Source organism: Rhododendron vialii, chromosome 4a (assembly GCF_030253575.1).
Source record: "Rhododendron vialii isolate Sample 1 chromosome 4a, ASM3025357v1".
Classification (NCBI taxonomy): Eukaryota; Viridiplantae; Streptophyta; class Magnoliopsida; order Ericales; family Ericaceae; genus Rhododendron; species Rhododendron vialii.
In genome coordinates, this window is record NC_080560.1 from 38798205 (window position 1) to 38826119 (window position 27915).

General features: G+C 37.7%; 3 protein-coding genes across 11 annotated transcripts in view; 2 read left to right on the plus strand and 1 right to left on the minus strand.

Annotated features, from left to right (window-relative positions):
• LOC131324267 (protein RDM1) overlaps window positions 1–27915 on the minus strand; it is a 63224-nt gene that overhangs the window by 4323 nt on the left and 30986 nt on the right. The window contains exons 1-2 of one of the 7 annotated variants that reach the window (XM_058356168.1): window positions 3797–3857; window positions 840–931 (exon numbers count right to left, since the gene is read on the minus strand). The exons of 1 other annotated variant lie outside the window; for it this stretch is intronic. Coding sequence is in view for 1 of the 6 variants with exons in the window: in XM_058356163.1 (XP_058212146.1) it covers window positions 3827–3885 (59 nt within the window). In the remaining 5 variants the exon portion in view is untranslated. Of the gene's footprint in view, window positions 1–839; window positions 1780–3796; window positions 3901–27915 lie in introns of those variants that run through there. 5 more of the 7 variants (XM_058356163.1, XM_058356165.1, XM_058356166.1 and 2 more) reach the window with 5 other exon arrangements.
• On the plus strand, window positions 4819–7048 carry LOC131324265 (pentatricopeptide repeat-containing protein At3g22670, mitochondrial). Its single transcript, XM_058356160.1, has one exon. The coding sequence runs from the start codon at window positions 5148–5150 to the stop codon at window positions 6843–6845; it is 1698 nt and encodes a 565-aa protein (XP_058212143.1). The 5' UTR covers window positions 4819–5147; the 3' UTR covers window positions 6846–7048.
• Window positions 22401–27831, plus strand: LOC131324264 (type IV inositol polyphosphate 5-phosphatase 7-like). Of its 3 annotated transcripts, XR_009199275.1 has the most exons (13): window positions 22401–22854; window positions 22988–23075; window positions 23634–23702; window positions 23855–23939; window positions 24027–24131; window positions 24251–25007; window positions 25099–25292; window positions 25535–25643; window positions 25739–25887; window positions 26092–26353; window positions 27206–27281; window positions 27372–27497; window positions 27582–27831. XR_009199275.1 is itself a non-coding variant. In XM_058356158.1 (11 exons), exons 1-10 carry the CDS (start codon window positions 22825–22827, stop codon window positions 26312–26314), a joined length of 1809 nt encoding a protein of 602 aa, XP_058212141.1. In that variant the 5' UTR covers window positions 22401–22824; the 3' UTR covers window positions 26315–26353; window positions 27206–27831. The 3 variants fall into 3 exon arrangements, 1 of the variants encoding a protein (XP_058212141.1); XR_009199276.1 differs by having other exon boundaries at window positions 26092–26349; window positions 27372–27831; XM_058356158.1 differs by having other exon boundaries at window positions 27206–27831.

The following is a 27915-nucleotide window of genomic DNA, read 5'->3' on the forward strand; positions in this document are numbered from 1 at the left end:
CCATCATATAGTTTTACAACCCATCATATAGTTTTACAACAATACCATCATATAGTTGTAACAAATTGCTAGATGGAAATGAAATATTCCCACTAAAAAGTTCTTATCAACTAATCATCCTTCACATCATCGTGAGGTTTAATCTAACTCAATTTCACATCATTAACTCCAAAAAGCTAATAATTTGATATAGCACTGCCTATTTTCACTTTAGCTAGACAATGCAATTTAATTTATGAGATTGTGCTTATGAATATCATGGTGGTAGTTTCTCAAGATCTTCTTATCAAAAAAAAAAAAAGTTTCTCAAGATCTAATAGACTGTTAAAACATATTACAAAATGTTCTCGTTCGAAGTAGAGAGATTCCCTGGGATGGCGAACCAACCCAAATGAGGTCACCCATAAAAAAGTGTGATCATCTTCACCGTCGAGTCGTCGACCTAAGGCTTCTCGATCATAGGAAGAGGAAACGAATCCTCACAAGACAGAATGAGTTCACACAAAAACAAAAAAACCTTGAATGCAAAGCACTAAACCAATAGTTTCTATTTTCACCTTCATTAATACTGATATACGAAGGGAGAGGCCAACTTGGTGGCACCCCAATTTGGAAGATTAGTCATTATTTATGTCTACAAGTTCCACTTTATTACTGCTCAAATAGCTTTTGTATCCATTACTCCATGGGAAAGTATGAATATTCTTTCATATCAACTCACAATGGTAACTTTTGAGTTTCAAATGGTATCGGATTCCAAAGTATTTACATGTTTCCCTGTGACTCTTCCCATTCCCCACATTGCCTTCATAGTATAGGGAAAAAAATAGAAATTTTACCAGAAAGATGTCGCCCACACAAATTAAATGGTGATTCCAATGTTGTACATCTGGTAAGGTTAGATTCAGTTTGCTCTCCCACTGCAATATTCCTATCCATGAATGATGTCCGAAGTTAAGGGTGTGGGAGCAAAAGGAGAGGTAAGTGAATCTAATTTTCAATGTATTGAATTCTTTGTCTTTCAGATCCAACGCGGTTGGGCATTGTCAACCGACCAGAGAACAACCAAAATATTGCCAGAAGAGTGATTTTACTGTACAATTTAGCTATCATCTAAACATAGATGCAGTGGGTTATTCCAATACATCTTCTTTGCATAATGGCTATACACGCTTGTGCTGGCATATGGGTTTTGTTGTTCTATGTATAATCATTCAGTGTTTGAGCCACACTCTTCTTTTGGCACTATTGTACTGATTGTCCACGCCAATGATATCATTATCTTTGGCGATGATTCTGCTGGTATCGCTGATCTGAAGCATCATATAGGTTAGCAATTTCATTCAAGTACTTGAATATCGCTATGTTCTTGGAATTGAAGTTGCTCGTTCATCTAAGGGTATTTCTATCTCTCAAAGGAAGCAAGCAGTCGACCTTCTATCTGGGGCTGGTCTTCTCAGTACTTGACCAATTTACGCTCCTATAAACTCCACTATTAAGGTCTATGCTGAACAGGGAGAACTCTTTCATAATGGAGGTCACAATCGGAGCTTTGTTGGCAAGCTGATTTACCTCACTGTAAATCGGCTCCTCGTGCTCTATGTAGTGGGTGTCTAAGTTTTCAGAGTTGAAAGCGCAAGGCGAGGTTGTTGACCTCTCATGAGGCGAGGCATAAGCCTCAAGGCGTTGAGGCATAAACATTTGGAGTTTTTACTTTTTGCTTATAAAAAGTAAAATTAACTAAAATTACCACAAAAAGGTGGGGATAGTGTTTGCACCATACAAAGGTGCCTCACAAAAAACAAGAAAATAGTAGATAGATTTTTTGAAAACAAGAAAATAGTAGATAGAATTTACAAAAAAGCATGTATAGGCATAAAAACATAGGACATTAATGGATCCAACTATTAAAAGCACTCTAAGTCGTCTCACAGATCCTCGAAAAGCGTCTTTGCCCAAACGACTTTAAATGAACCAACTCTTTAATTACAAATAGAGAAAGAACCGACTCTTTTGAGGTGTTCGCCTTCGTCATCGGGACAAAAAAGGTGCAAAAAGCATACGCCTTTGTATGCCTCCAACGGATGGGCGAACGCTTTTGTCGTTTGCTGTCCAAAAATCAACGCACAGAGGCGTTTTTGCTATGCCTTGCCTCAAGACAAGCCCCAAAATGTCCTTTAAAAAAATTGGTGGGTGTAGTCAATCAACATATGCATGCTCCTTGCTACCCGCGATTTGAGGCAATGTATCATATCTTATACTGTTTCAAAAGTACTTATCCAGTTCCAAGTCTATGACTAGATTTAGGGATGACGATTGGGCTGGCAGTCACTCTGATAGGCAATCCACTTCAAACTTCTGTACATTGGCGACAATCATGATACATGGCGTAGTAAAAAAAAGCATGTTGGTGCCCGTACGATTGCTGAAGCAGAGTATAGTGCCATGACTCATACTGCCTCTAAAATGTTGTGGTTTGAATTCTTCTTCTAGATGTTGGCAATATTGTTACCACCCCCTATGGAGATGTTTTGTGATAATTAGGCCGCAATCTTATTGCTAACAACCAAATTCTTATTTTTTCATGAGCCCACTAAATATATAGGATTTGACTATGACTTTTTTCAGCATTTATTGATGCAGAAACACATCATTACTCCATACATGGGTGATATTCCGACGAAGCCCTTAGCTCGTTCTTTTTTCCAGCATTACACCTTCAAGCTGGGCACATCAATCTCCATTGTCCAGCTTGGGAATGGAGCGTTGAGGCGTGACATTACTTATTGTTTCTATGTTTATGTTACTTGGGATAGGAGCTTCTGTCCCTCATCCTCTTCCCTTTCATCTCTATCACTTCTTTTCTACAAACCCTAACTCCATATTCTACACTTTAATCGATGTCTTCCCAATTTAGAACCTTTGTCATTTTTTATCCGTGTACTACCACTTAATGACTCAGATAGCTTTAGCATACATTAAACTCTACGGGAAAAATACTGAAAGATATATATTTTCCATTATATCAAAAAGGTAGCTTCCAATTCAATTGCCGGTGGAAACCTACAGTTCCAAATAGAACAACTATTTCCCAACGAGTCTTCCCCTTCCGCACATCAGTATATGCCTTCATAGCATCCGTTCAAGAATAGTTATCACAGCGGAAACCAATGTTCTAAAAATCGCTAGGCGCTAGTCGGGCGGAAAAGGGAGGCCTAGCGCCTAGGCAGGGACTAGGTGCCCGACTAGTCGGCTGCCTAATCTAGGCGTTGGACCACTGCCTAGCGCCTAGCGCCTAGGCGGGGACTAATTGGCCTAGGCAGCCGACTTTTAGAACATTTCCAGGAACATGAGCAACTACACAAATAAAATGGTGATTTTCCAAACCCCTCATCTGGTAAGATTAGTTTCAGTTCTCCCTAATCACTGCCATATCTCCCATCTATGAATTTATCTCGCAAGATCTCCAGAGTGGAGCAAAAGGACTGGTAAAGGAATCTAATTTCCAATCTATCTACTTTAAACAATGCATTGTTCCTATACATGCATGTAAAATTTACCCCCCTTTCCTCAGAAGTTCCAGGGCCGGCCGTGGACAGAACCCTACAAAGCCACTACTTCAGGCCACTATTTCTGAATATGCATTTGGGTTAAATGGATTCATCACTCCAGAAGAGTGTTCATTTACTAGACCCAGAAACATTTTTTTGTTTAAGCATCTAAATTACTATGAAACAGAAATTAGAGAGAGAGAGAGAGAGAGAGAGAGAGAGAGAGAGAGAGAGAGAGAGAGTACCTGTTTAAGATTTTGGGCGAGAGAGAGTACCCGTTTAAGATTTTTGGCTGCAGCTGATTCTGATCAGTGATCACAGGGAAATTGGACATATATCGGCGACAATTACATAGAAAATCCTAGAATTTGATCTGTATCATAAATTGCCCCTCGTAATTGTATTTCTTTAGTAAGTTTTTTATTTTATTTTAGTTGTGTATTAAATTTTGTGGTTTATTAGTTCGTGCCGACCAGAGCAATAGATTTTTTGGTTTATTTTTATCTTTATTAAAAAGGTTTGAGTTTAAATCGTATTTTTTATTTTTTTTAATTCTCTTGTCGAACCAAACTAATAATCTACAAAAATTTAAACCCAAATTTTATGAAATTTGAGAAATTATCTCAAACAATTTCATCATTGCTTTCATTTAGAACCTCGAAAATAATATCGAAACCCAATTTTCTTTGTAGCCAAAAAAATTTCTTTGTATGTTTTCATTTAGCCGAGGTTTGTAGTCTTAACCTTTCGATTTTTTATTTTGCTTGTTTTGTATTTATTCAAAATAGTAAGTGTACCAATTTTTTTTAAGAAATTCATAAAATATAAGTAGAAAGACTAAATATTACTATGGTTTATTTTCGCCCTTTCAAAATAATTATTCCTATTGGATTTTTTAATCATACTAGTATTATTTTGTCTTATTGACATGAAGAATTAATAAGATTTTTTTTTAAGAAAATGATTTTGACACCCTATTTTTTTATGATATCACTCAAAAATTTGTCTTTTAGTGTCTTACTATGTAATGTTAAAAAGTAAATTTTAAAATATCATCATAAAAAAATAGAGTGTCACTTTGTTTAGTTTGTAGTTTAGTTTTGGTAGTGGGTGAAGAGAAAAATATAGTAATGATTGTAGAGAAATAAAGAGAGAAATTAAATTAATAATTAAAGATATAAAATAATGATTGAAAATAAAACAAAAACTAAACTAGCAACCGAACCCAGTGAAAAATCATTTGCCAACTTTTAACTCAAAATACAAAGGAAAAATAGAAAACCACAGAAATAAGCAGAAACGCTGTTGAACGAAAGTAGACCCGCTTTAAAAACGAATGCCTCTTCAAAACCCGGCCTCACCTGCGGTTGCCGCCGCCGCCGCCTCTAGTGGGTTCCCCCGCCTCTACGACGAGGACTTCGACTTATAGGATAAAACCCATCTCTTTAGGTGCGTTTCGCTTTGAACTGCAACGGTTCTTTGTTTTTCTTTTAAGTATTCCATGAACATGTTGAAACGCCTACTATGTGTTCGTCAAATTGCCCACGAGACCTGTTAGGAGAGAAAACCCTTCTGTAAAAGTGAGGGTCGAAAAAAATGGCTTCAAAAGTGAAACCCTTGAACGCTTTCTTGCATTGTAGGTGTTCAAAGAATTTGATCTTATTTAGAGATGGTATTCACTATGTTAATGGGTTGTGTAATATCTCATACAACTCCTTCTGCGACATGACTGAGTCACCCAAAACCGATGACTCGTCCACCGCAACTGAGTCACCCGAGATTCCCACCTGGGTTAAATTTTCGGAGAAAGACAACCCATTGTTAGATGATCCAGAGGACGAATTCTCGATTCCCACAGTAACTTTCTGGGCTGGAAATCGCAAGATTCAGGATAACAGGACTGACATCAAATCCATAGTGAGTGATATCGCGGAAACTGATGTTGATCGAATAAGTAAAATCTTGAAGGGTCAATTCCAATCTCCTGATGATGCTACGCAAACTCTAAATGGGTGTAGTGTGAATGTATCGGAGAGTTTGGCTGACCAAATATTGAAGAGATTCAGCTATGACTGGAAACCCGCGTTGGGTTTTTTCAAGTGGGCGAAATCACTAATGGGTTTTAAGTTTTCAGCTGATTTATATAACTCCTTGGTTGATGTAATGGGGAAATGTAGGAAGTTTGATCTTATGTGGGAAGTGGTGGAGGAAATGGATCAATTGGGAGAAGGTTATGTTTCACTGGACACAATGGCTAAGGTTTTCAGGAGGCTTGCAAGGGCACAAAGATACAAGGACGCAATAGAGGCATTTAGGACGATGGAGGGTTATGGTTTGAGGAAGGATGTTGAAGCTATGAACTCATTGATGGATGCATTGGTGAAGGGAAACAGTGTTGAGCATGCACAAGAAGTGTACTTAGAGTATAAGAATTGTATACATCCAAATTCTCATACTTTCAATATATTGATACATGGTTGGTGCAAAGCTAGGCAAATAGATAAAGCTAGGGATACAATGGAAGAGATGGAAAATCATGGGTTTGTTCCAGATGTGATTGCTTACACTTCTGTTATCGACTACTATTGCCGCGAAAAGGATTTTCGCAAAGTTGATGAAGTTTTACAAGAAATGGAAGAGAAGGGGTGTCCTCCGAATCCAGTGACTTACACTATTGTGATGCATGCTTTAGGGAAGGCAAAGGAAATCAATGAGGCACTGAAGGTGTATGAGAAAATGACGCGGAGAGGCTGTGTTCCCGATTGTTCGTTTTATAGCTCATTGATTTATATTCTGAGTAAGGCTGGTAGGCTCAAGGATGCCCGGGAAGTTTTTGATGATATGTCGAAGCAGGGGGTTAGTCCGGATGTGGTGACATATAATACAATGATCACTACAGCTTGTGAGCATTCACAAGAGGAGAATGCTCTACAGCTGCTACGAGAAATGGAGAAGAGTGGGTGCAAGCCGGATCTAAGGACTTATGCTCCTTTGTTGAAGATGTGCTGCAGAAAGAAAAGAATGAAGGTGCTTTCCTTCTTGTTAAACCACATGTTTGAAAGTGACGTCAGTCTTGAGCTTGGAACCTATTCCCTTTTGGTTCATGGGTTGTGTAAGAGTGGGAAGCTCGAACATGCTTGCGTGTTTTACGAGGCAATGGTGTTGAGAGGATTTGTTCCAACGGATTTTACGTCAGAGATGCTGAGAAAAGAACTTGAGAAGATGGGTATGGAAAAGGCGAAGGCGAGGATTGGTGAATTGATCTTACAAGCAGGATCACAAAGAAGAATGTAATTGGCGTCGATCGTGATACTTGAACTTAATTTCTTTGAACATTTGGAGTTTCTTGAATTCAGATTTTTCCGATTGATCGGTCTGCTGGCAAATTTGTTTGAATTCTTCCTGTGGTGCATGAACTGAATTGTAATTCTTTCATGCTTTGACCTTTAATGAGGTAAGCTGAATCTTGGAATGGACCAAAGACAATTGCTTGAGTTTATCCTTTTCCACCCAAATTCTTTGTTGTGAAATCAAGGCAGTCTAGATGATGTTTGGAGATCTAACTATTTGATGATATTTGGAGATTCCTAGAAACATATATGTGCATGGGAATGTTAAAAGACAGTGTGAAGACTTTGATGCAGTTTTTGAAAGTTCTACCCAACAGAATGCATTTTGTAACTTATGTACCATAAAAACTCTTTTTAAAAGCTTGTGTAGACTGAATTTCAAGACTAGATACAACTTCCTTGAGCAACACAAGAGTTTGAGATCTACTATTGCTACCCATCTGTAAGCGTCCAACTGCAGTTGTTTGGAGTTAATCTTCTACTGCATGACTGGAAAAGCAATTTTGTAACATGTGTTGAAGTTTTTTTTTCCCTTTTGGTGCATGTATGGTATCTCGTTACCTCCACTAGGGAGTATTGTACCACAACACCATTTGTAAGGGAACCCCACTAGGATTGGCAACGAGGCGGGGTGGGGTGGATATCACTATCCCTGTCCCTAATCCACCCCACTTATACAATCTCCATCCCCCGGTCCAATCTTTACCGGGGATTTTTTTTTTACCCTCTATCCCCACCCCAAACGCGGAATGGTGTTCCATGGGAAATTGGGGATCCAAACCTTAAAAAAGAGAGTTAAAAGTGCTTCATTACTCTGGGATCCAAACCCATATTTTTTTTAGAAAGAGGAAACATAACCTTCATTATGGACCACAATTAACACTGTTAACCCTATCTTATTCTACCGAAAAAAGGAGTAAACTGATCCAAGAATATGAACGCATTTGTGAGCACATCTAACAATTGGTACAATATATACTCTAGTTGCTTACCATAACCAAAAGATCACGTGTACACCAACAAAGCTCCAGTATACCACTGGATTCGGGGCGGGGATCAGGGTAGGGCGTGTTCGAGGTGGAACAGACACATACCTACCTTCTATACCCATTCCTTGAAATTTTTTAAAAGCCACTCTTGAATACCCGATCCCCAAAAAATCCCCAAACTCCCCAAAAAATCCCCAAACTCCCCAACCCATTCCCGGGGCTGGGGGACTTGAACCTAGGCATTTTCCAACCAAATTTGAGTTTCCAACCAGTAAATCGATCCCTCATTAGTATGTTGAAATTTTCTAGAAGCAGAACAGTAACAAGCACTTTAAAAGAAGAAGAAGAAGACCAGTGGCAGAGAATTTTATTTGGGCTGTGGGCTTGGGAGTTGGGGTGAGATGAGTCATCTAGGTCCAATCTCTGTCCGGGTTAGGCACGGGCCAGAATACATTTAAATTTGGGCTGTGGGCTTAAAATCTACTACTACATTTTTAAAGGTTTGGTTCATTTATTTGTTTTTGAATTTTTTTGCGCTGAGACCGATATAACAAAATAATTTTAACCAAAGAAATTTAATAAAGATTCACTAATCACCAAAATAAAACAATAAATTCAAGACAATGTAAACTCTTTTGCAGTCTACTCTACCTTTTGGGTGATTTGTTTTCACCTCAAGTTATCATGCACCAAACATTAACAATAGAACACATACTTTTGGAAGCCAAAAACGAAAAGGATAAATTGAAGAAAGTATAGCATAGTAGTATGTGGTTGGATTTTTGTAGTCTTCTCATCCATTCTTTCATGGTGGTTGAATTCCTTTAATGCATGGGACATGCAAATGTGATTGGTGAAAGTGATGCATTGGATGATGTGCATTGGACCATCCATACTAAAGTTACCCAATTTGTTTACGTCTAACAATTCCATGCTTTCGGATCACGAGCACGTGATGGTGTGGGACACTCTAACACGACGCATTAATTCTCATAGGGCCTGCAGCTAAATATATGAGCCCCACATAAATGTGTGGTGCTGGATTGATCTGGAGCACCACATGGTTGTGCAGCTTGTGCTCCATGACTACTAAGTAGTAATTACTCTTTATGTATGATGGAATTATATGTCTCTTTCACCATGTTGCAATCTCTTAATAACTTCAAGAAGTTATGGCGCTCACGTTATGAGGACCATTTGATAGTCTAAAAAAATGAAGACCAATGGAACATATCTCACTAATGTAATTAATATGTAGAGACATTCTCAATGTCTCATAAGCCAAAGCAAATTTGGCAAAATACTCAATGGGAATTTCTAATTCAACACAGGTGCTTAATGATTAAGTAGACTTCACAAATTTGATAACATTAGTTGAGGTGTGCGCAAGTTGGCTCGGACATCCGACTATCTCAAAAAAAAAAAATTTCAGTTATTTGGTATGTTCATTAAGTTACCTTTAACTCTGGTCGGCTATGGCTCGCCAATTTTGACAAAGTGGAGCCAGAAGTCCTATTAATCCACCTCTCTTGCATCTCAGGGTCCAATTATGAAAATAATTTTTTTTTAACAATAGAAGAGGTCACTTGCATCATGTATGAAGTACAAAGTACAAACCCGAGACATTACATCAATTATGAGAGTCTACAAGATAACCAAGTCCTACAACTCAACGAATACCAAAAATAATCTCACCATAGTGAAAAAAGCAAGAGTGCTGCCCAATTGAGTTAACTCCAATTTGTTAAATAATTACTGGTGAAATGTGGTGGTACTTCATTATTATTTCAAATATTTGGGTTTTGCAATCTCATGATATTTTGTTGATTCGGGGCTAGGGAAGAACCCGCTAACTTCGATGCAAATGGAGGGTTTCAAGGAAAACAATAAATCAGTTTAAACAGACATAAATTTTTTGATTTCGGCAGGCAATTTGGAGGGGTGACAAAATGCTTAGAAGACACCAAGGGATGGCTAAAATGTCATTTCCCGGTTTGGAATGTTCGGTCTTATTGAGTTTTGAACGTGCGATCTCCTAAAGGACAAACACTTATTGATATCTAATGATTTCACTTGGTCAAACCGATCGGGGACACATACTTCAAAATTGTTGGTGGCATTATTTTCACATCCGTAATGCAAACAGAAGCACACTTGAAACAAATCAAAAATAAAATCACAGAAGTTTTACGTGGTGCTTAGTAATTAAATGTTTAAATTTGGCATTATCTGGCTGAACTTGATTAGCGAATTTTTTTCCGAGGTTATGATTAGTAGGTGCCCTTATGTATTCTTGAATTCGTTATTGCACTTGACAGGGTTAGAGATGATTTTTTTTTTGCACTTCGGAATATTATAAATGGATTGAGAAATCCTGTAGTGCAAGGCCATGCAAGGTATCTTGTAGGGCGTACATAAGCCATCGATCTTGACAATGAATGGTTAAGATATGATTTTTAATTATAACCGGTAAGAATCATTTATTACCAGTCATAATTGATTTTTAATGTGAACCGTTGATTGATGAAATCGATGGTTGTATGCCGCCTTACACGTGAACTACATGGGGTGCACTATAGCACCCCGGATCCATTATAAACTGGTCAAATTAACAAGGAGTTTTGCAACAGATGTGCAGACATGTTTTAAGTATTACAGACCCAAATTGAAAAACGATTCACCCTAGTTGAGAATTTGGCTTAACTTAAGGCAATCTAATATCCAAAATTCCCTAATCGAATTAAGGTGGTGGTTTATCCACCAAAACCACCAATTCCTCATTCTGTTCAGCTCCAAATCTTGCTAAATGGTCAGCGCATTGGTTCTCCTCCGGATAGATGTGGTTAAGCATTGAATCCGTCCTCTTCAAAATAGCATTAGGATCATTAATCAAGTCCCGCTGGGGTCAGAGACGATCAGTCGTAGATAATCCGAACCCAAAAAATTACCCAAGTCCCCACCAACCTTTAACCATGCAAAAAACATTGAGAAAGAGGAGTCCACATCAAGTGACAGATAACTTGGGATAATGACAAGTGATGAATCCCTTGGTTCGTGTCTGACCGCTTTTCCCCTTTTCTCTTAAAACCAATTGGTATTAGAGAGGATGTCAATTAAGTCTTGGAAAAATGACGGTCAAAAACGTGTTTGATAATTAATATCCGTCAAAGACATTTTCAGCATTAACAAATATTCTCAATATGTCTTAGTATGTCCTTGGCGGATATTAATTATCAAAACACGTCATTGGTCGTCAGTTTTCCTTAAGTCTTTTATGACATTCGACATCGCACCAGCAAGTCTGTTTTTTAGAATGGTCGCAGGGAGTGACATTGTGTAACTAAATACATGGGGGCACTCCAGGCCCAACAATCCTTTTTTCACGATGACGCTCCTGTGACTCGAACCCATGACAATTCCTGGCTCTGATACCACTTGTTAGATCGCTTTTCTATTATCTCTCCTAAAATCAATTGGCTTTAGGGAAGGCTTCAATTTAGTCTTTTACGACAATTCAACATCGCACCTACGAGTCCGTTTTTAAAACGATCGAGTGACATTGTGTAACCAAATTTATTCGTGGGACACTCCGTACCCAACCATCTGTTTTTTTGAATGTCAGTAAAACAGAAAAGGCCAAAGGAATGCCTGGATGGAAACTGGGGAAAAGCAAAAGATAAGGAACTATTGAAATGTGGGGACATAAAGCAGAGAGGGAAAAAAAGGGGAAAAAGAATCTCCAATGGAAATCAGAATACCACCTTTGACCACCTCGGAAGTCTTGATTTCCGTCCTAGATTCACCATTTGATGGTGATCTTCTGGCTAACTAACTTCTTTTTTAGTACTGTAATTTGGCCGGGTGTTTGGGTCAGTTTTCACATACTTTGACTAATCTCCTCTTTGCTCTGGTCAAAGGCAGACTACTCATGCCGGGACATACTAGAAAATTTACAAGAAATCATTACTTTTTTCCGGCTTGATCCGAAGAATCAAACTTTATTTGTTTGAAAAATAAATTCACCAACCAACCGAACCGTGCGGCTGGTCTAGCTAACTAACGTACGTAAGTGATCCAAATCTTCTTCGGTTGCTTTATGTTTTATAATATAACTGTTTTGGTTGTTCTGGTAATCTTATGTGAGAGATCTGCTAATGAATATTTTATGTGATGTATAACAAAGTAGTAGTATCTTAATAACCATCCTGTGATTTATTCATATGGAACTTTATATTCAAGCTTTAGACGAACATATATGGACCGCAAATACTTGTACGAAAGTTTAACGATGTGGGATTTCACTAACTAAAATAAATATTTATTTTTTGAATTCAATGTGATATATTGCGAGAGAATTACTTGTCTCATAAAGCGAGAAATAAGTACTTAAAAAATAAGAACCTTTGCGGAACAATAAGTTGATTGAATTGTGGTTAATGTCACGGGAAGTCAGTCAGTTGTGGGACTTGTTCATGCAACCGTTTTGCTCTAGCTTTAAACTAGTTCTCCAACAGTTAAACGGCGCGATGAGTTCTTTAGAAATTTTTCGAGGTAGGTGCAAATTGACCTCAGTATCGTATATTGCAGCGGTCTCCTAGAGTTTGGAAACATTACGGTAAGCCCATCAATATTTGACGTAATTACATTGTGCTGACTGCAGGATTATAATCATCTCACACTTCCCGATTCTCGTAACTGAAAGGCTAGTCTAAGTAGTCTTTGCAACCATTGTAACCTTTTAAGAGGTCTACGCCCCATAAAAATTGTCTACAAGAAACTGTCTCTTAGGATGTAGGTTGGCACAAGGTTAGAATTTTAGCTCTTCAAAAGTGTATTTCATTGATGGCTCGGGTTTTTCGGAAGGATGCCTTCTTCGCCCTTCACTCGGGGAAAGCCCAAAGCCAATCCTAGGAAATACTCCAGTAGTAAAACTTCATAGGGCCTTTTTGTCCATGTGCAGATAGTTCACATATTTCCTTACATGTTTGTTTCACTGAGTATAGTTCAGTAAAGATTTTAAGTGGGTCCGTTTGGACTATACTATGCGTGAATGAGCTTAGGAGATTTTGGTCCTATATTTATAGTCGATTTCAATAGACTTATGTGGTCCCATTGGTGTGCATCCAGTAGGATTTGAACCAACAAATAACACACATGTTTTGGTGATAGAAGATTTAAGTTAATCTAATTAATGGGGTTCATTGTATTTTCTCAAATCGCCGGTATGAATAGTGTAATCTTTTGCCTCGGTCTTAATTGGGTCTCTAGTGGATATTGGGAGTAGCATTTTTTCAAAGAATTTGTCAAAGTGCGTGTAAGTTAATGTGAACACCCTCAATTATAAAAACAAATGAATACGGTAATTTTCTTTCTTTTTTATTCAATGGCGAAGCAGGCCATGTTCGACAACAATGCAACAATGTAAGTGTTGCCTAAATTCAAACTCAATTGAAATAGAACTGTAGAATTCTATCAAAACAAGAAAAACAAACCAAATTCAAAAAGAGTAAAAAAAATTCAATTTCGCTTAGTACCGGGCCAACGAAACAGACAGTCAATCGATCTGATTCGTCATTGCACCACCACCACCACCTAAAACACCTTCTTCTTCGTAATAAGTGCTCGTGAGAATCATAAATCCATTATCATGACATTGTTGAATCCAAAGACAAAGGTGTCCAAATTAATTAAGATACCATACCCTCAAGATTCAGTGCACTACAAATGAGAAGATCCTCTCAAGAAGACAACGAAATCTTGGTTTCATTCTGTGCTGGAGGGATGTCCTATTCCTTTTGACAGTGAGAAACCCACTGCTCATTTGTTTTCTAACATCCCCTTAAATTTTTATATTAGAGCTAAATATTAATAGTACAGCAATTTCCCCAATTCTTGGGATAATTAATTCAAGTGATGATTTTTTTTTTTGCCAAAAGTTGAGAGGAATTTAAGTGATCGATTTGCACATATAATATTTTTCTGTAAATAGACATTTGCTTTTGTCTCTGGTAGAAATCAAGTTCCATCTTTAAATGGGGAAAAAAGGAATGCATCTAAATGATTCATTATGACTTACTCCTTGACTTTAGTTTCTTTGGCGTATATACCATGAACAGACATTAATGAAGATCAAACATTCTCTCTCTCTCTCTCTCTCTCTCTCTCTCTCTCTCTCTCTCTCTCTCTCTCTCTCTCTCTCCTGGTTACAATAAGCTAAGGGAAAATGCTCCCAAATGCCACCTTTTCATCATGTCCTCATTGAATCAACATGAATGGATACCATTTCATAAAAGTGCTGCCCCGAGGCAGCCAGATTGGAAAGGAAGTTGACGAGTTTCATCTTGTGGATAAGGCAAGGCCACTTGGTTTGTCTCTTTAGGTATTCATTTGTACGGCCCATTTCACTTTTCCGCGGTGCTACGTCCATCACACGGTTTTACCGCTCTCTCAGAGCCCGTTCCAGAAAACAAATAAGAACTTATTTTTTGTCCAATAATAAGGGTTGTTCCAAAAACATAAGAAGGTGATACTTATTTTTTTAGAATTTACATAGGTACCAATGGGCGCCGGGGAGGGAAATCGTACCAACGGCAGCGCTAGGCCGTCTTCGACCACCGGACGGCCGATCCGAGCGGTCCAAAAATTCTTAAAAAAAAAACCGAGGGGGCCATTAAAGGAATCAACGACATCCGAGGTGTGTAGGGTGCTTGATCCGAGCATTCCTTTTCCGTGTAGGGTGCTTGATCATATATACACGGAAAAAGGGTGCTCGGATCAAGCACCCTACACACCTCGGATGCCGTTGATTCCCGCATAGGCCCCCATGTTTTTTTTTTTTTAGAATTTTGGACGGCTCGGATTGGCCGTCCGGTGGCCGAAGACGGCCCGGCGCGGCCGCCGGTACGATTTCCCTCCGCCGGCGCCCATTATCATAGCAACAGTCTTATTTTTTGTATAAGGCAACTTCAAGCTCAAAAATCATGTGGTTATGCAAATAATTTTCCTACCACTATGGATCTTGTTTGATAGATCTCATTGAGATCTTTAATACAGTGCAAAAAAATTGAATTTTTTTTTCATTTACATTATTTTTGAGTTTGAAAATGTGAAAGAAAACTTTTTATTTGGGTTTTGTTGAATGACCCTTCTTATTTTTGAATGAAAAGTGGCAAAATAAGTACTTATTTTTTAAGAAGGTTTCCGGAACGGAGCCTCAATCTCACCGTCTGTCTCAACAATCAATGGTCCGGATTTCAAACAAACTCTTCCAAGGAAGAATTTTTTGAAATCCGGACCATCTAAAACACTTTTAGATGGTGAGATTGAGTGCAGTGGGGGAACGGAAAGAGAGGGACTAAATTATTTTTAAGGTTTATTTGCTCTCTTTTTTTTTTGAACTTTTATTAGTTATGTATAAAAATTTTGTTACTTTTCTGATTTATCTTTAAGAGTAGAATTTAAAAGACAAGAAATTATGATAAAAATAAAAAAATCAATAGAGATAAGAATATAATTCAAATTACAGGAGTATAACTTTTTAGATTTTTGTCTTTTCTGAATTTTTTTGACATTCGATCCATGTTTTTCTTGAACGGTCCATTGACCGCGACCGTTCAAGAAAATACTACACATAACTGACCACTTTTGGAGACCATTTTATGGTGTTCCATTAGCACTTTCAGAAAAAGTGCCGTTTTATCCTTATTTGAATTTTTTTCGCGTTTGTTCGTTTTGTGCCAGATTTTTTTGACCTTTTGATCCGTCTCAACGAGACGAATTGGAACAATAAAAAAAAATTTAGTTTTACCCAAATATTTTGAACAAGGACCCTTTTAAGTAGAAAAAGTAAAAGTAAATTTTTTTAACTTTTCCGATTCGTCTCGTTGAGACGAATCAAAAAGTCAAAAAAATTGACGCAAAACGAACAAACGCGAAAAAAATTCAAATAAGGACAAAACCAAAAAAGTGAAAACCTATGTGTAATACTCCCTCCGTCCCTAAATAAGTGTCCGGCGCGCAAAACTAAGCCTTCAAAAAGATGCATTTGTTTCGTTAAAAAAATTAATTTTTTTTCACAAATCAATAGATAGCAATGAGTTCTATTAGATTGTGAAAAAAAATTAAATTTTTTAATAGAAAATATGCATGTCTTGTAAAGCCTAGTTTTGCGCGCCGGACACTTATTTAGGAACGGAGGGAGTAATACTTATCTGACCTTATTAATTACTTGGCAAAAGGCTTGTATATGTAACCGGGTGTTCGGTCATCTTGTAGACACCTCAACTAATTTCAGGGTTCATAAAGTTAACGACTGGGCAAGTCTCTGATGGGCCTAAAGGTTTGAAACGTTTGGCTTTCGTGAAATTCGATCTTGCAACTTTTCGAAAGGCAAGCCCTTTGATTGTTGTCTCATGCCACTCGGCCAAATCTCTTGGGTTGTTCGGAAGTTCAAAACCCTCTAGCTAGTTACGTAGTGCCAAGATCTTCTCCCTCCAAGCGATTTGAGCCTCGATTCACCATATTCCACGGCACTGCTCGAGACCTCACACTTTTTCGTAGAAAAAAAATAAGAAATACAGTAATTATTTCTTGTTCAGAACTTCGATAACTGACAAATGAGCTTTTTATTTTGACATAATACCCACTGATCAGTAATTAAGAAAAAGCCTTAACGATGGACCAGTAATTTTGGGTCACCAAAAGGGGCTTTGCATTTCATATTATGCTTAGTGGAAGCAACACTTGATTAGTGCAGGGTTTAGAGAAGTTTGTTAATTGGTCCCTGATGAATTTGGAAACAAAAATAAAAAGAAACGCCGTCAGCTTAATTAATTAAACTAGTAATCTCTCTTTTGATTGCTGAATAATTAAACTAATTAATCCTTTATGCATGAGAACCACTCATTAGATCTTCGGCTAATCAATTATTAAGGCCCAATGATCAAGAAACCTCAAGAATGTTCCTGCTGGCTATCAGAACAAAACGGAAAAAAGGAGAATGTTGGAATTAATGAGCCAAAATTGCCAGACAGCTTTCGGTTTATTGTGCAAAAATAAGGTAATTAAGACCAGTCAACCCAGATTCAAACCAACATAAATCTCGTATATAACAAAGTTTTTTTAGTCGGGTGGTTTTCTACCCGCACAATATACAAGAGTTTGATTCTTAAGATCAAGCTGTAAGAAAATAGTAATTTCTTGTAAATTTCTTAGTCTCGGTCGGCGTGGATGTCCTGTCTTTGGTCAGATCGGAAAAGAAAATAGTCGAGGTACACGTGCACGTAAATTAGCCTGGACAGCTAGAAAAAAAATATAAAGTTTTCCCTTGTCTTTGTTTCTTCTTTTGTTCAACCGTTGTGGCATCCAAGACTGAGGGCAGCCGCGTAAGAGAAAGTTGGAAATGAGCCAAAATTGCCAGACAGCTTGCGGTTTAATTTATTGTGCAAATAAGGTATTAATGGACCAGTCGACCAAGATTCAAACCTCGTACTTTGCAAACAAAGGCCTAATTTTCTATCCACAGAAAGAAAATAATTCTGTAATTCTGTTTTTCACTGCAATTTCAACTACAAAATGGCACAAAAACTTGTTGCAGAGATACAGGGTGATTCCGGTACATGATTTGACTCCGGACAATTAAGGATGTATCTCAATGAAGAAGTAGCTTAATTATTCGGGATTCGGATTAGTAAGTAGATAAAAAGGAAAAGGCTCATGCTAACAACTGCGCGCCCTTGGCAGCGGCTAAAATAAATAATATCATACATTTATATGGTTACCCTTCTTGAAAAAAAAAATTTAATCGAATAGTCTATATTTTATTGTAGAATCAAGGGACTTAGAGATTGGGGTGTCAGCATTAGTACTTCGTCCGTTGCTAATTTGTACAACATTATTTTTTAAAAATTAGATATTAGCCATCGCTATTTTTTATTGAGAGTCTCTCCTATATGAGAGCTTAACTGGTATTACATTCAAGTCAGTACTAACTAATCCTCCTTTCCGATGAATTTTCGTTCTCATTTAACTGTAATAATGACAGATAATCATTCTTCATTTATATCTGTTATTATCGCATTTAAATTGATCGGAATGTAACTAGTCATTGATACAAAAATTTCCACATATCCATCTTTTTCCAATCCTCCTTCAAAATCAATTCAAACATAAAAAGGAGTCCTGTGGGACAAAATAAACAGAAATGCAAAGGGTACAGTAAACCACGTACAGCAGGCGCGCACAGATCCATTTTGCGCTGGTCTTGGGTCTCAGAAAGATGATCGGAGCCGCTCATTTTGTTCAAAATATATTGTTTAGTGTCCCTGTAAAAAATCATCTCAATCCGATACCGGTAAGAGCATTTACAAATCATACAACTTTGATTCAAAATTTGGCCTGAATTTCTGAAGCAAAGTTGGATGAGTCGTAAGCGCTCTTACCGGTATCGGATTGAGATGATTTTTTACAGGAACCCTAAACAATATATTAAGAACGGCTCCGATCATCTTTGTGGGACCCGAGATGGGCGCAAAATATATCTGTACGCGGCTGCTGTACGTGAGTTGCCATACCTGTAGCACAACGGCAAAGTAAAAACCATGAAGACTTGTTCGTTGGGATACTCAAAATCCCGTGCATGGTTCCTAATAAATTTTATTTATCTCTTTGCACTTATTACACTTTAAAACTTTTCTCAAAACCCAAACAAAACCAAACAGTCGACCAAACAAGGCCCGGCACCCCAAGTATTGAGAATATTTCCAATGGGGAAATGCCCATGAAAAAAGATTCATTTCAGTCAATTTGAACAACTAAAAGTTGGTTAGCTTCTCAGAACTGTTGAAGGCTGCAAAAGAAAGAACTCCAGCACCCCTAAATTGGGACAGCTGCCCTTGTTTGCAAGGGCACAGTACCCCTGGATTCGGCCCAAAAGGGCTTTCAAAGCTGCTTGACAAAATCCCCATTTTTTGGCATTATATCCTGCTTCTATGAAAAGGAGAGAGAGCTGATAGGAGTACTGAATCTATTGGGGGTATGAAGGATATATTACTCCTTTACGTTTTTTTTTTTTAAATTGATTTTCGTGCTCCACTTTTTACTGGGCAGCGCTCCACTTTTATAATTGGATGTATGGGTCAGCTTGCGTTCATCTCTACTAATTTCGGGACCCTCAAGTTAACGACCGAGAAAATATTCTAGTGATCTTAAGGTTTGCAATAATGCAATGTTTGGTTTACGTGAAATTCGAATATGTGACTTCATTGATGACAAACATTTTTTGCTTTCTTATGTCCACCACTTGGCCAACCCCTAGGGGTTCTTACATTCTTTTTTTTTTTTTTGGTTTTTGGATTCTGTATCATTCTTAAACCCAAAAATATCCACAAAATGCATTTTATTATTATTTTTTTACTTTTTGCACTGTTCAATGTAACAAAAATTGAAAATTTATTTTAAAAACGTATTTGTTTTTTTTGGGTTTGAAATTGCATGAAATTCTAAGAGGGACAAAATTATGCACAGAGGGACTATAAGTCTATAACTATGTGGTGTTTGGAATATATGTGAAAATAATAATTATTGTTCTTCTTCCCCTATTTGTAACCTGAAGAAGTACTAGAGAAGAAAAAAACAAAAACATTTATGCAACAAATTAAAACTTTTTTCGTAAAATGAAAACTATTTATCTATTTTCTCTTGTTTTGTTCAACGGGTTCCTATCACGGCATGACGGCACATAAGTTCATCAATGCCCCATTTTTAGATTACTAGGCAAAATCACGAAACTCCAAAAACTAATTGTTTGACCAATTTTACAAATCCTTCTCCAAACATGCCTTCCAAAACAGAACACAACCAAAGTAAAGAAAAGGGATTGGAGTTGCCGTGGATGCGCATGGTAATGCAGCGTCTAGGGGTCTTATCCGAGACCACAATGGTGCTTTTTTTTTTATGGGTTTTCAGAGGAAGATTGGGACTTGTTCGGGTTTGGCAGCAGAGCTTTGGGGCTTACGGGATGACCTCAAGCGAGCAAAGGACTGTAATTTGCTAATGTTTTTGGTTCAGTACAGTATTTTGCTTTGACAGTGTTACAATGCTATCCAGGTCGACCAATCTCAAGGCAGTGTTCATCCGCTGAGTAATTACTACTTGATTAATGATTACAGGTTAATTTCTGTTGGAGGGGTTCGCGGAGATGAACCTCAAACATGATTATCGGGAGGCAAATTGCTGTGCCGACTTGCTAGCAAGGATGTCTTTGGCTCAAGATTTGGGTTTTATCTCATTTAATGTTGTTCCGTTTTTTTCTGTGATTTCAATTGAATCAAGACTAATGTAGGAGTAAAACTCCAGTCTTATTTTTAATTTGTAATTGTAGTTGCATTCTTCATTACTCCCTCCGTCCCAATTTAAGTGTCTACTGCGGTTCTGTGTGCCATTTTCAATTGCTTATATCTCTCAATGTATATTATTAAAGATATGCAATATGGATCTTATTAATTTGATAGATCTCAATTATTTTTATAAGACAATGATTTTAAAAACATAAAACATCATATATGTTGAGAGATATAAACCATTAATAATGACGCACAAAACTATAGTGGACACTTAAATTGGGACGGAGGGAGTAAAAAAAGCAGAAATGCTATTGGTACAATAGGAATGGCATAGACAGCGCATATAGCGCGTGTTTGGGCCCGTCTCGGGTCTAACAAAAATAATCGGAGCCGCTCATTTTGTTTAATATATTTTGCTTAAGGTTCCCGAAAAAATCAACTTCATCCAATATCGATAAGGGTGTTTATGAAGTGTCCAAAATTGCTTAAGAAAATTTTTAAAGTGATTTTGGATGCTTCGTAAAAGCCCTTGTAGATGTCAGCTTGAGCTAATTTTTTACGGGGACCTTAAGCAAAATATATTGAACAAGCGGCTTCAATTATTTTAATTGGATCCGAGATGGGCCCAAACACGCGCTGTCTGTGCCATTTCTTCTGTACTAGTTGCATTTCTCAAAAAAAAGTAGAGAGAGAGAGAGAGAGAGAAGTGACTGTTGCTGCTACTACACACATTCTCTTTATCTTTTGTTTTGTCTGTCCTGTTGATTTTAATTTGTAACTGCTTTAACTTTAATGCAAAGACCAAATGGCAACAAAAAATTGCAGCTAAAGAAGCCATGGGATCTTACACGACCTGCCCCATTGCCGTATCATGTTGGGCTGGCCTTGGGTTTTGGATCAAAGGAAAAAAAAATGGTTTGGGCACATATATTAAGATGCAGTCCATAACCGTTCGATGTATGTAGAAATCAAGTACTTGTGCATCGAGTGGTTATGGACACATCCGTGCTTGAATTTTTGTTGGGGCATTTGTGTCTATAGCCTTAGCAGGGCTCTCAAGTCTCAACTTCCACTCTCAATCGTCGCTCTGTGCTTGTGGTCTTTATTGTCTCTCTCTCAAATTTTATCCATTTACTTTGAAGAGGGTATTTCAAATTTTATTAGCTTAGAATAGTTTTAAAAGACGCATTCATGATCCTACTCATACATGCGAATACTGAGAGAGAGAGAGAGAGAGAGAGAGAGAGAGAGAGAGAGAGAGAGAGAGAGAGAGAGAGAGAGAGAGAGAGAGAGAGAGAGAGAGAGAGAGAGAGAGAGAGAGAGAGAGAGAGAGAGAGAGAGATATTCTTAGCTATTTGCTTGTTTACTTTGGAATGCCTAAAGGTTATTTCATTATGAGTTATTCATTTAAAGTGAACCTATTTTTAGTTTTTTATCAACTATGTTTATTTTTTAGTTCGCCTATAGTTGAGGACTAACAAATATCATGAAAATGAACCAAAATGGAAAGAAAAAAAAGTCTACAAAAACATTAAAGTGCAACAATATAGAAATTTTGGATTTTGTTTATCTCCGGTGATTTTTTTCTCTAATTTCAATCTATTTTTTCATTGAGACAAGTTTAACAAAAAATAAAATCTCAAAAAACAAACTTAAAAAGTTCAACCAAAAAAAGAAGGAAAAACTCAGCTTTCAATATATTAATTCCAAAGATAAAAATGGGGCAATAAATCAATAACAAAAGGGCCTCCCCCATGCAAACATTAACTAAATTGGGGTTAGGATAATGTCAATATTTGCAATACGTGGGAAAAAGAAAAGGTGGGCCTCCTACTTTCAATACACCGTAACGACCGAGAATGATTTTGTCCACTGTCCGTGGAAGAGAGAGTGAACATTACCCTCATAGTGTAGAGATCATCGAAAATATTTTTTGGTGCAAAGTTTCTACACCATTTTTAACTAATGAAAAGGATAATAATGTTCATCCTCTTTTAAAAAATGTAAACAAAATCATTCTTGTAACGAGAGATTATTTCATACTCCCGGAGCAACGCTCCACGTATGCCTATGAAACTATGCATGGAGCACTGGTCCGGGCGCATAAAATAATTTCTCCCTAAACCCCTCTCCCTCTCTCTAATAAATTGCTGCATTGTCTTGTTCTTTAACTTCCAGAACTCTAATCTCTCACCTACACCCGTTAAAAGTGTCCTCTCGGTCTCTCCCTGACTATTGAGTGGAGTATTTTACTATTTTCGTGGGTTTCCTTTCTCTTTTTACACAGAGGATTACAAAATATTTCGAAAAAGGGAAAAGAGCCTTGTGTTGGGCGGATTTCCCATAAACTAGAAACTGCTGATTCACTGTGAGATTCTCTCGCAGTTTGAGAAGAATAACGGAATGCCCATTTGGTGTTTGGTCTTATAATCATCAATTATCTTGCTCAATTATGGTAACAAATTTGAGAGTTGGAGGAGAATTCCTTTTACGGGTCTGGGTTTTCCTTTCTTGCTGATTCTGAGCGAAACCCAGAAAACTGTGGAAAGATTAGAACTTGGAAGGAGAGCTGTATGAAGAAGTGATTGGAACAATGAGAGATGGGGATTCAAAGAAAAGCAAGGTCTTTGCTCCTATGCCTCTTGTTTTCTTTCTGGAATAGCAAATGATGAACTTTCTCTCTCTTAAGATTAAGCGTGTTTTTCTTCATATTTTGATGTGGGTTTCTGATTGTTTGTTCTCCTGTTTTGGCATAGCTTTCATGGTCAAAGAAACTGGTTAGGAAATGGTTCAATATCAAGAGCAAAAATGAGGAGTTTCAGTCTGATGAAGTAGTTTATGGGGGTAAGTTACATTTTTGTTTATTCCAAGTTTTTATTTATTTATTAATTCTAGGTTTCTTCACCTCTTTAGGATTGAAGGAACCCATTCGGGATTCTTGAATCTGAATTTCTTGTGCTGGTCCTCCAGTATTGGTATTTTTTGTTTGCTCAGCCTCCAGTATTGGTATTGCTAATATGATTGCTTTCCCTGTTTGGTTGCTGAGAAAAATGGAAAATGAAAGATGAAAAAAATTATATTAGATGGTCTTTGCTGTTTTAGTTTTTTTTTTTTCGTTCCGTTTTTATAGTCCAGTAAATATATTGTCTCGGCAGATTGAAGAAAATGAAAAAAAACCAAGGTTTTTTTTCTTTCTAATTTAATCTTCCTGTAACAATTCTTGGCAGCCAAACATATCATAGTGTATATACCCTTGTCTATGTTTTCTAATATGTGGATCATAGTTCCTCAGGCCCTACTATTTTCTTGCTTCTTAGAATTTAATGTGCTGGTTAATTTTTTTGGTCACTATTCTGTTTTGAGATGTGAATTGATGCATGAAATGATGGATATTTCATTTAGGTAGTGATGTGGAATGGAGAAATAGCTACTCAGAGAGGGAGCCATGGACAATCAAGAAAAGCAGAACAGGTTCAGTACCCTCAAGAATCATAAAAATCTCTGTCTGCCTCTTTGCAAAACTTCTGAATTTCGATCGACAATTATGTCGTTTGATGGAAAACGAGATTTCGCCCTCTCATGATGTAATTTTTCCTAATCCCTCCCCCTCACTTTATCCTCAGAAAATTTAAGCAGGAGCACGGATCGCCTCCGGCGGGGGAGTGTTAATCTCGATCATCCACAAGTTATTAATGTGCATAACAATAGGTTTGTCTCTCATTCAAAAATCCATTTTTTCCAGCTATATGGTATGTGTACGTTGTAAACAATGATTTATTCTTGTTTGTGTACCAGCATTTTTGTGGCTACTTGGAATGTTGGAGGAAAATCACCACCAAGTAATTTGAATCTAGATGATTTTCTCCATTCATCGCCTCCTGCAGACATTTATGTCCTTGGGTAATGACTTCTTGTTTTAGTTTGTTTTTTCACTACCTATTTCTTTGTCTTCAATAAATCTACAACTAATTCATTACTGATAGAACCATTCAACCATGCACTTCGTTTTCATCTTTTAGATTTCAAGAGATTGTTCCTCTGAATGCCGGGAACATTCTTGTTGCTGAAGATAATGGCCCTGCCAAAAAATGGCTATCCCTAATCCAAAAAACACTGAACAATCTTCCCGGAACTAGTGGAGGTAGCGGATGCTATACTCCTTCACCCATCCCCAATCCAGTTGTAGAATCAGATGCAGATTTTGAGGGATCAACTAGGCAGAATAACTCCTTTTTCCACCGTCGGTCATTCCAGACACCCTGCAGCTGGAGAGCCGATCAAAGTGATCCTTCAACCTCACAGCCTTGCCTTGATAGGCGATTCAGTGTTTGTGACCGGGTGATTTTCGGTCACAGGCCAAGTGACTATGATCCCAGTTTCAGATCAAGTCATAGACCAAGTGATGCTTCGTGGGGTCATAGAACTAGTGACCTTTCTGTGGGTCACAGGCCAAGTGACTATTCAAGATGGGGTGGTTCATCTGATGATGAGTATGGGCCTGGGGATTCACCGAGCAATGTGGGATTCTCGCCAATGTTCAATGCTGGGTATGCACCAATGTACAATGCTGGATATGGACCCATGTACAATGCTGGATATGCACCAACGGAAGGTGGATATAGCGTGCCAGGGCATTCAAGGTACTGCTTGGTTGCCAGCAAGCAAATGGTTGGGGTTTTTCTCACAATATGGGTTAAGAGTGATCTGAGAGAACATGTCAGAAACATGAAAGTATCTTGTGTTGGCAGAGGATTGATGGGTTATCTTGGAAATAAGGTATATATTTTTTCTATTAGTTTTTGTTAGTTTAATAAAGTTTTGAAAGAGGAATATAAGGAAATGAAGGATGGCATGGTTTGTTTTGCAGGGATCCATTTCAGTCAGCATGTTGTTACATCAAACGAGCTTTTGCTTTGTGTGTAGTCATTTGACATCCGGACAGAAGGAGGGGGATGAACTGCGTAGGAACTCTGATGTCATGGAGATTTTAAAGAAGACGAGGTTTCCACGAGTGCATAGCCTTGGTGACGATAAGTCCCCAGAAACAATCCTTGAACACGAGTAATACTCTGGCACTGATACAATAAGTTATTTTGTCACAAATCGTGGGTATAAAAAAAAAGAAAGAAGAAGAAATACGATTGTAATCTGAGATTTTGTTCACCAGTCACATGTTTTCAAACTTGAGACCTTTGTCAGTTGAGTTAGCAATTTGCACACATCCCTGCTGTCTTTTATCATTGTTATTAACCACCCAAATGTACTAACACAAGGCTTATCATCCATATTTTGATTTGATATAGTCGAGTTATTTGGCTGGGGGATCTAAATTACCGGATAGCCCTTTCTCACCGGTCTGCTAAGGCACTCGTTGAGATGCAAAACTGGAGGGCATTGTTAGAGAATGACCAGGCATGACACACTTTTCTTTGTTCCAAATTCTTGGCTTCACTTCTTGTGCTTACTAACAAAACTATCAACTGAAACAACAATTCTTTTGTTATCAGCTGAGGATAGAGCAGAGAAGAGGGCGTGTTTTCCATGAGTGGCAAGAAGGTCAGATATATTTCCCACCAACATACAAGTACTCAAATAACTCAGATAGATACGCAGGGCACGATATGCGCCGGAAGGAAAAGAGACGAACGCCTGCATGGTAAGAACATCTATCTTTCCACTAGGTCTGAGAAAATTCTCCTACATACACATTAACTCCAATACATAGTGAAGAATATCATATTGTGGCTATTGTTTTAAATAGTGAAGAATATCATATTGTGGCTATTGTTTTAAATGTTTTTACTTGTTTATCAAATTTTTTATTTTGAGGCACTGATCTAGCTGATACTGATATGTTTAGGTGTGATCGGATTTTGTGGTACGGAGGAGGGCTTCACCAACTATCCTACGTCCGGGGAGAATCTAAGTTCTCGGATCACAGACCAGTTTATAGCTTATTTTGGGCGGAGGTTGAATCTCCCCAAGGCCGTTCGAGGAACAACATGAGTGGTTCTAGTTCCAGAGTTGCTGCAGAGGAGCTGTTACCATACTCACATGGATACACTGAACTTTGCTTCTTCTGAGATGTGGGAAGAAGTACAAATAATAATACATTAGATTAGGTATTCCATTGCTATGTCTCTGTCTGTTAACCTGCTCATCTTAGCATGTGTTCTGATTCCATATGCCTCCAACCTTTTTGTTCCTAGGCACTTGTTGGATTTTCCGCGATTGTGACGTTCATTATTTTCCATAATTGAGACGTGTTCACTTTCTCTCTTCTAAAAAATCCGAAGTTTGAAATGTGTCCTAAATCATTCTGACTATAGAAAGTTAGTCTTAGATCCATTATGTGAACTTCATAAGCCCACAAGTCCACTTAATTTTGTAAGGTCTCAAGTCTATTTTAAGTTACCCTAGAGTAGGGTAGGGTACCCTAGGCCTAGGGTTTGCGCACTTTCATAAGATTTTAGGGTGTACTTTTTTATTATAGGATATGGTAGATTACCCTAGCGTAGGGTACCCTAGGGTTTAGACACTTTTATATGATTTTAGGGTGCACTTTCTTATTATAGGGTTTTAGTGGTTTAGGCACTTTCATAGGGTTTAGGGTTTTAGGCACTTTCACAGGGTACCCTAGGGTTTAGGTTATGTGAACTTGTGGCTTTACAAAACTATTAGGTGGACTTGTGGGCTTATGAAATGTCTATAGTGGACCTATCACTAAATCTCCCTTTTGATTATTGCCCGTTTATCTACTTGTCTTTTAAATTCTCATTGGTATGTTGTGTCTCTTTTGGCTATTCATCAGTGCAACAACTGTCTGAATTTTTTGTTCTTATCCATCTCTAGAACAGAATATATACCCTAGCACATTGTCAAAAAGTGTAATGTTAAATCACATTTTCTTGTCTCAAGGAGAATTTCTTGACCAATGTTCCTATTCTTACCTATTTGTTGGTCCCCTCTTGCAGAATGGAATTGCTTTAGAGAAATTCAGCTTTGAAGAAGGATGATGGGGACTTGTCCTTTGCTCGCTAACCGAAAAACGTCGGTCCTTCCCTTTTTCTTTCCCCATGTTTTTTTATTTGTATCTCACTTCTTTTGTCTGATTTTGTCCCTCTCCCTTTCCCTTATCAGGTGTATATAATTGCAATTTTGCTGGCTAACTTCACATTACCTGAAGCACAATTTAATCAACCTAGTGTAGAATTCCCACGACGTTAAAGTTCTGTACAAGCATTTTGCAGTCTCACATATCCTCAGGTACATAATCGCTGCCTCAATCTTGGAAATAACTAACTTCACCAGTGTAATGCTGAAATAGTCTTGGCTATTTCTGTTTTGCAGGCTGAATTCAAACAAGTGAAAAGAGGGTAAAATCAGGATTAGTGTTTTTTTCTTTGCCAGAGATTCTCTGTCTGTTTGAGAAGGCAAAGAGAGTGTCAAAATGACTCTTTGTAAGCTGCCTTTTTTGTTTTTGAAGGTGAAGGGTACAAAAAAAACTGATGTATACTCAAAAGGCTAGAGTATATCAGCAACCCACTTGTTTTGTTGTTGACAATGATTTTTTTTCTGAAAAGAGTTGTTTTCTTGATTACCTCACCGGCCACCAGACTTGTTTGCTTTTCTTTATCTGTGATCTGAAAAACAAACTACATAAAGCAAAAGAGTCACAGATCTG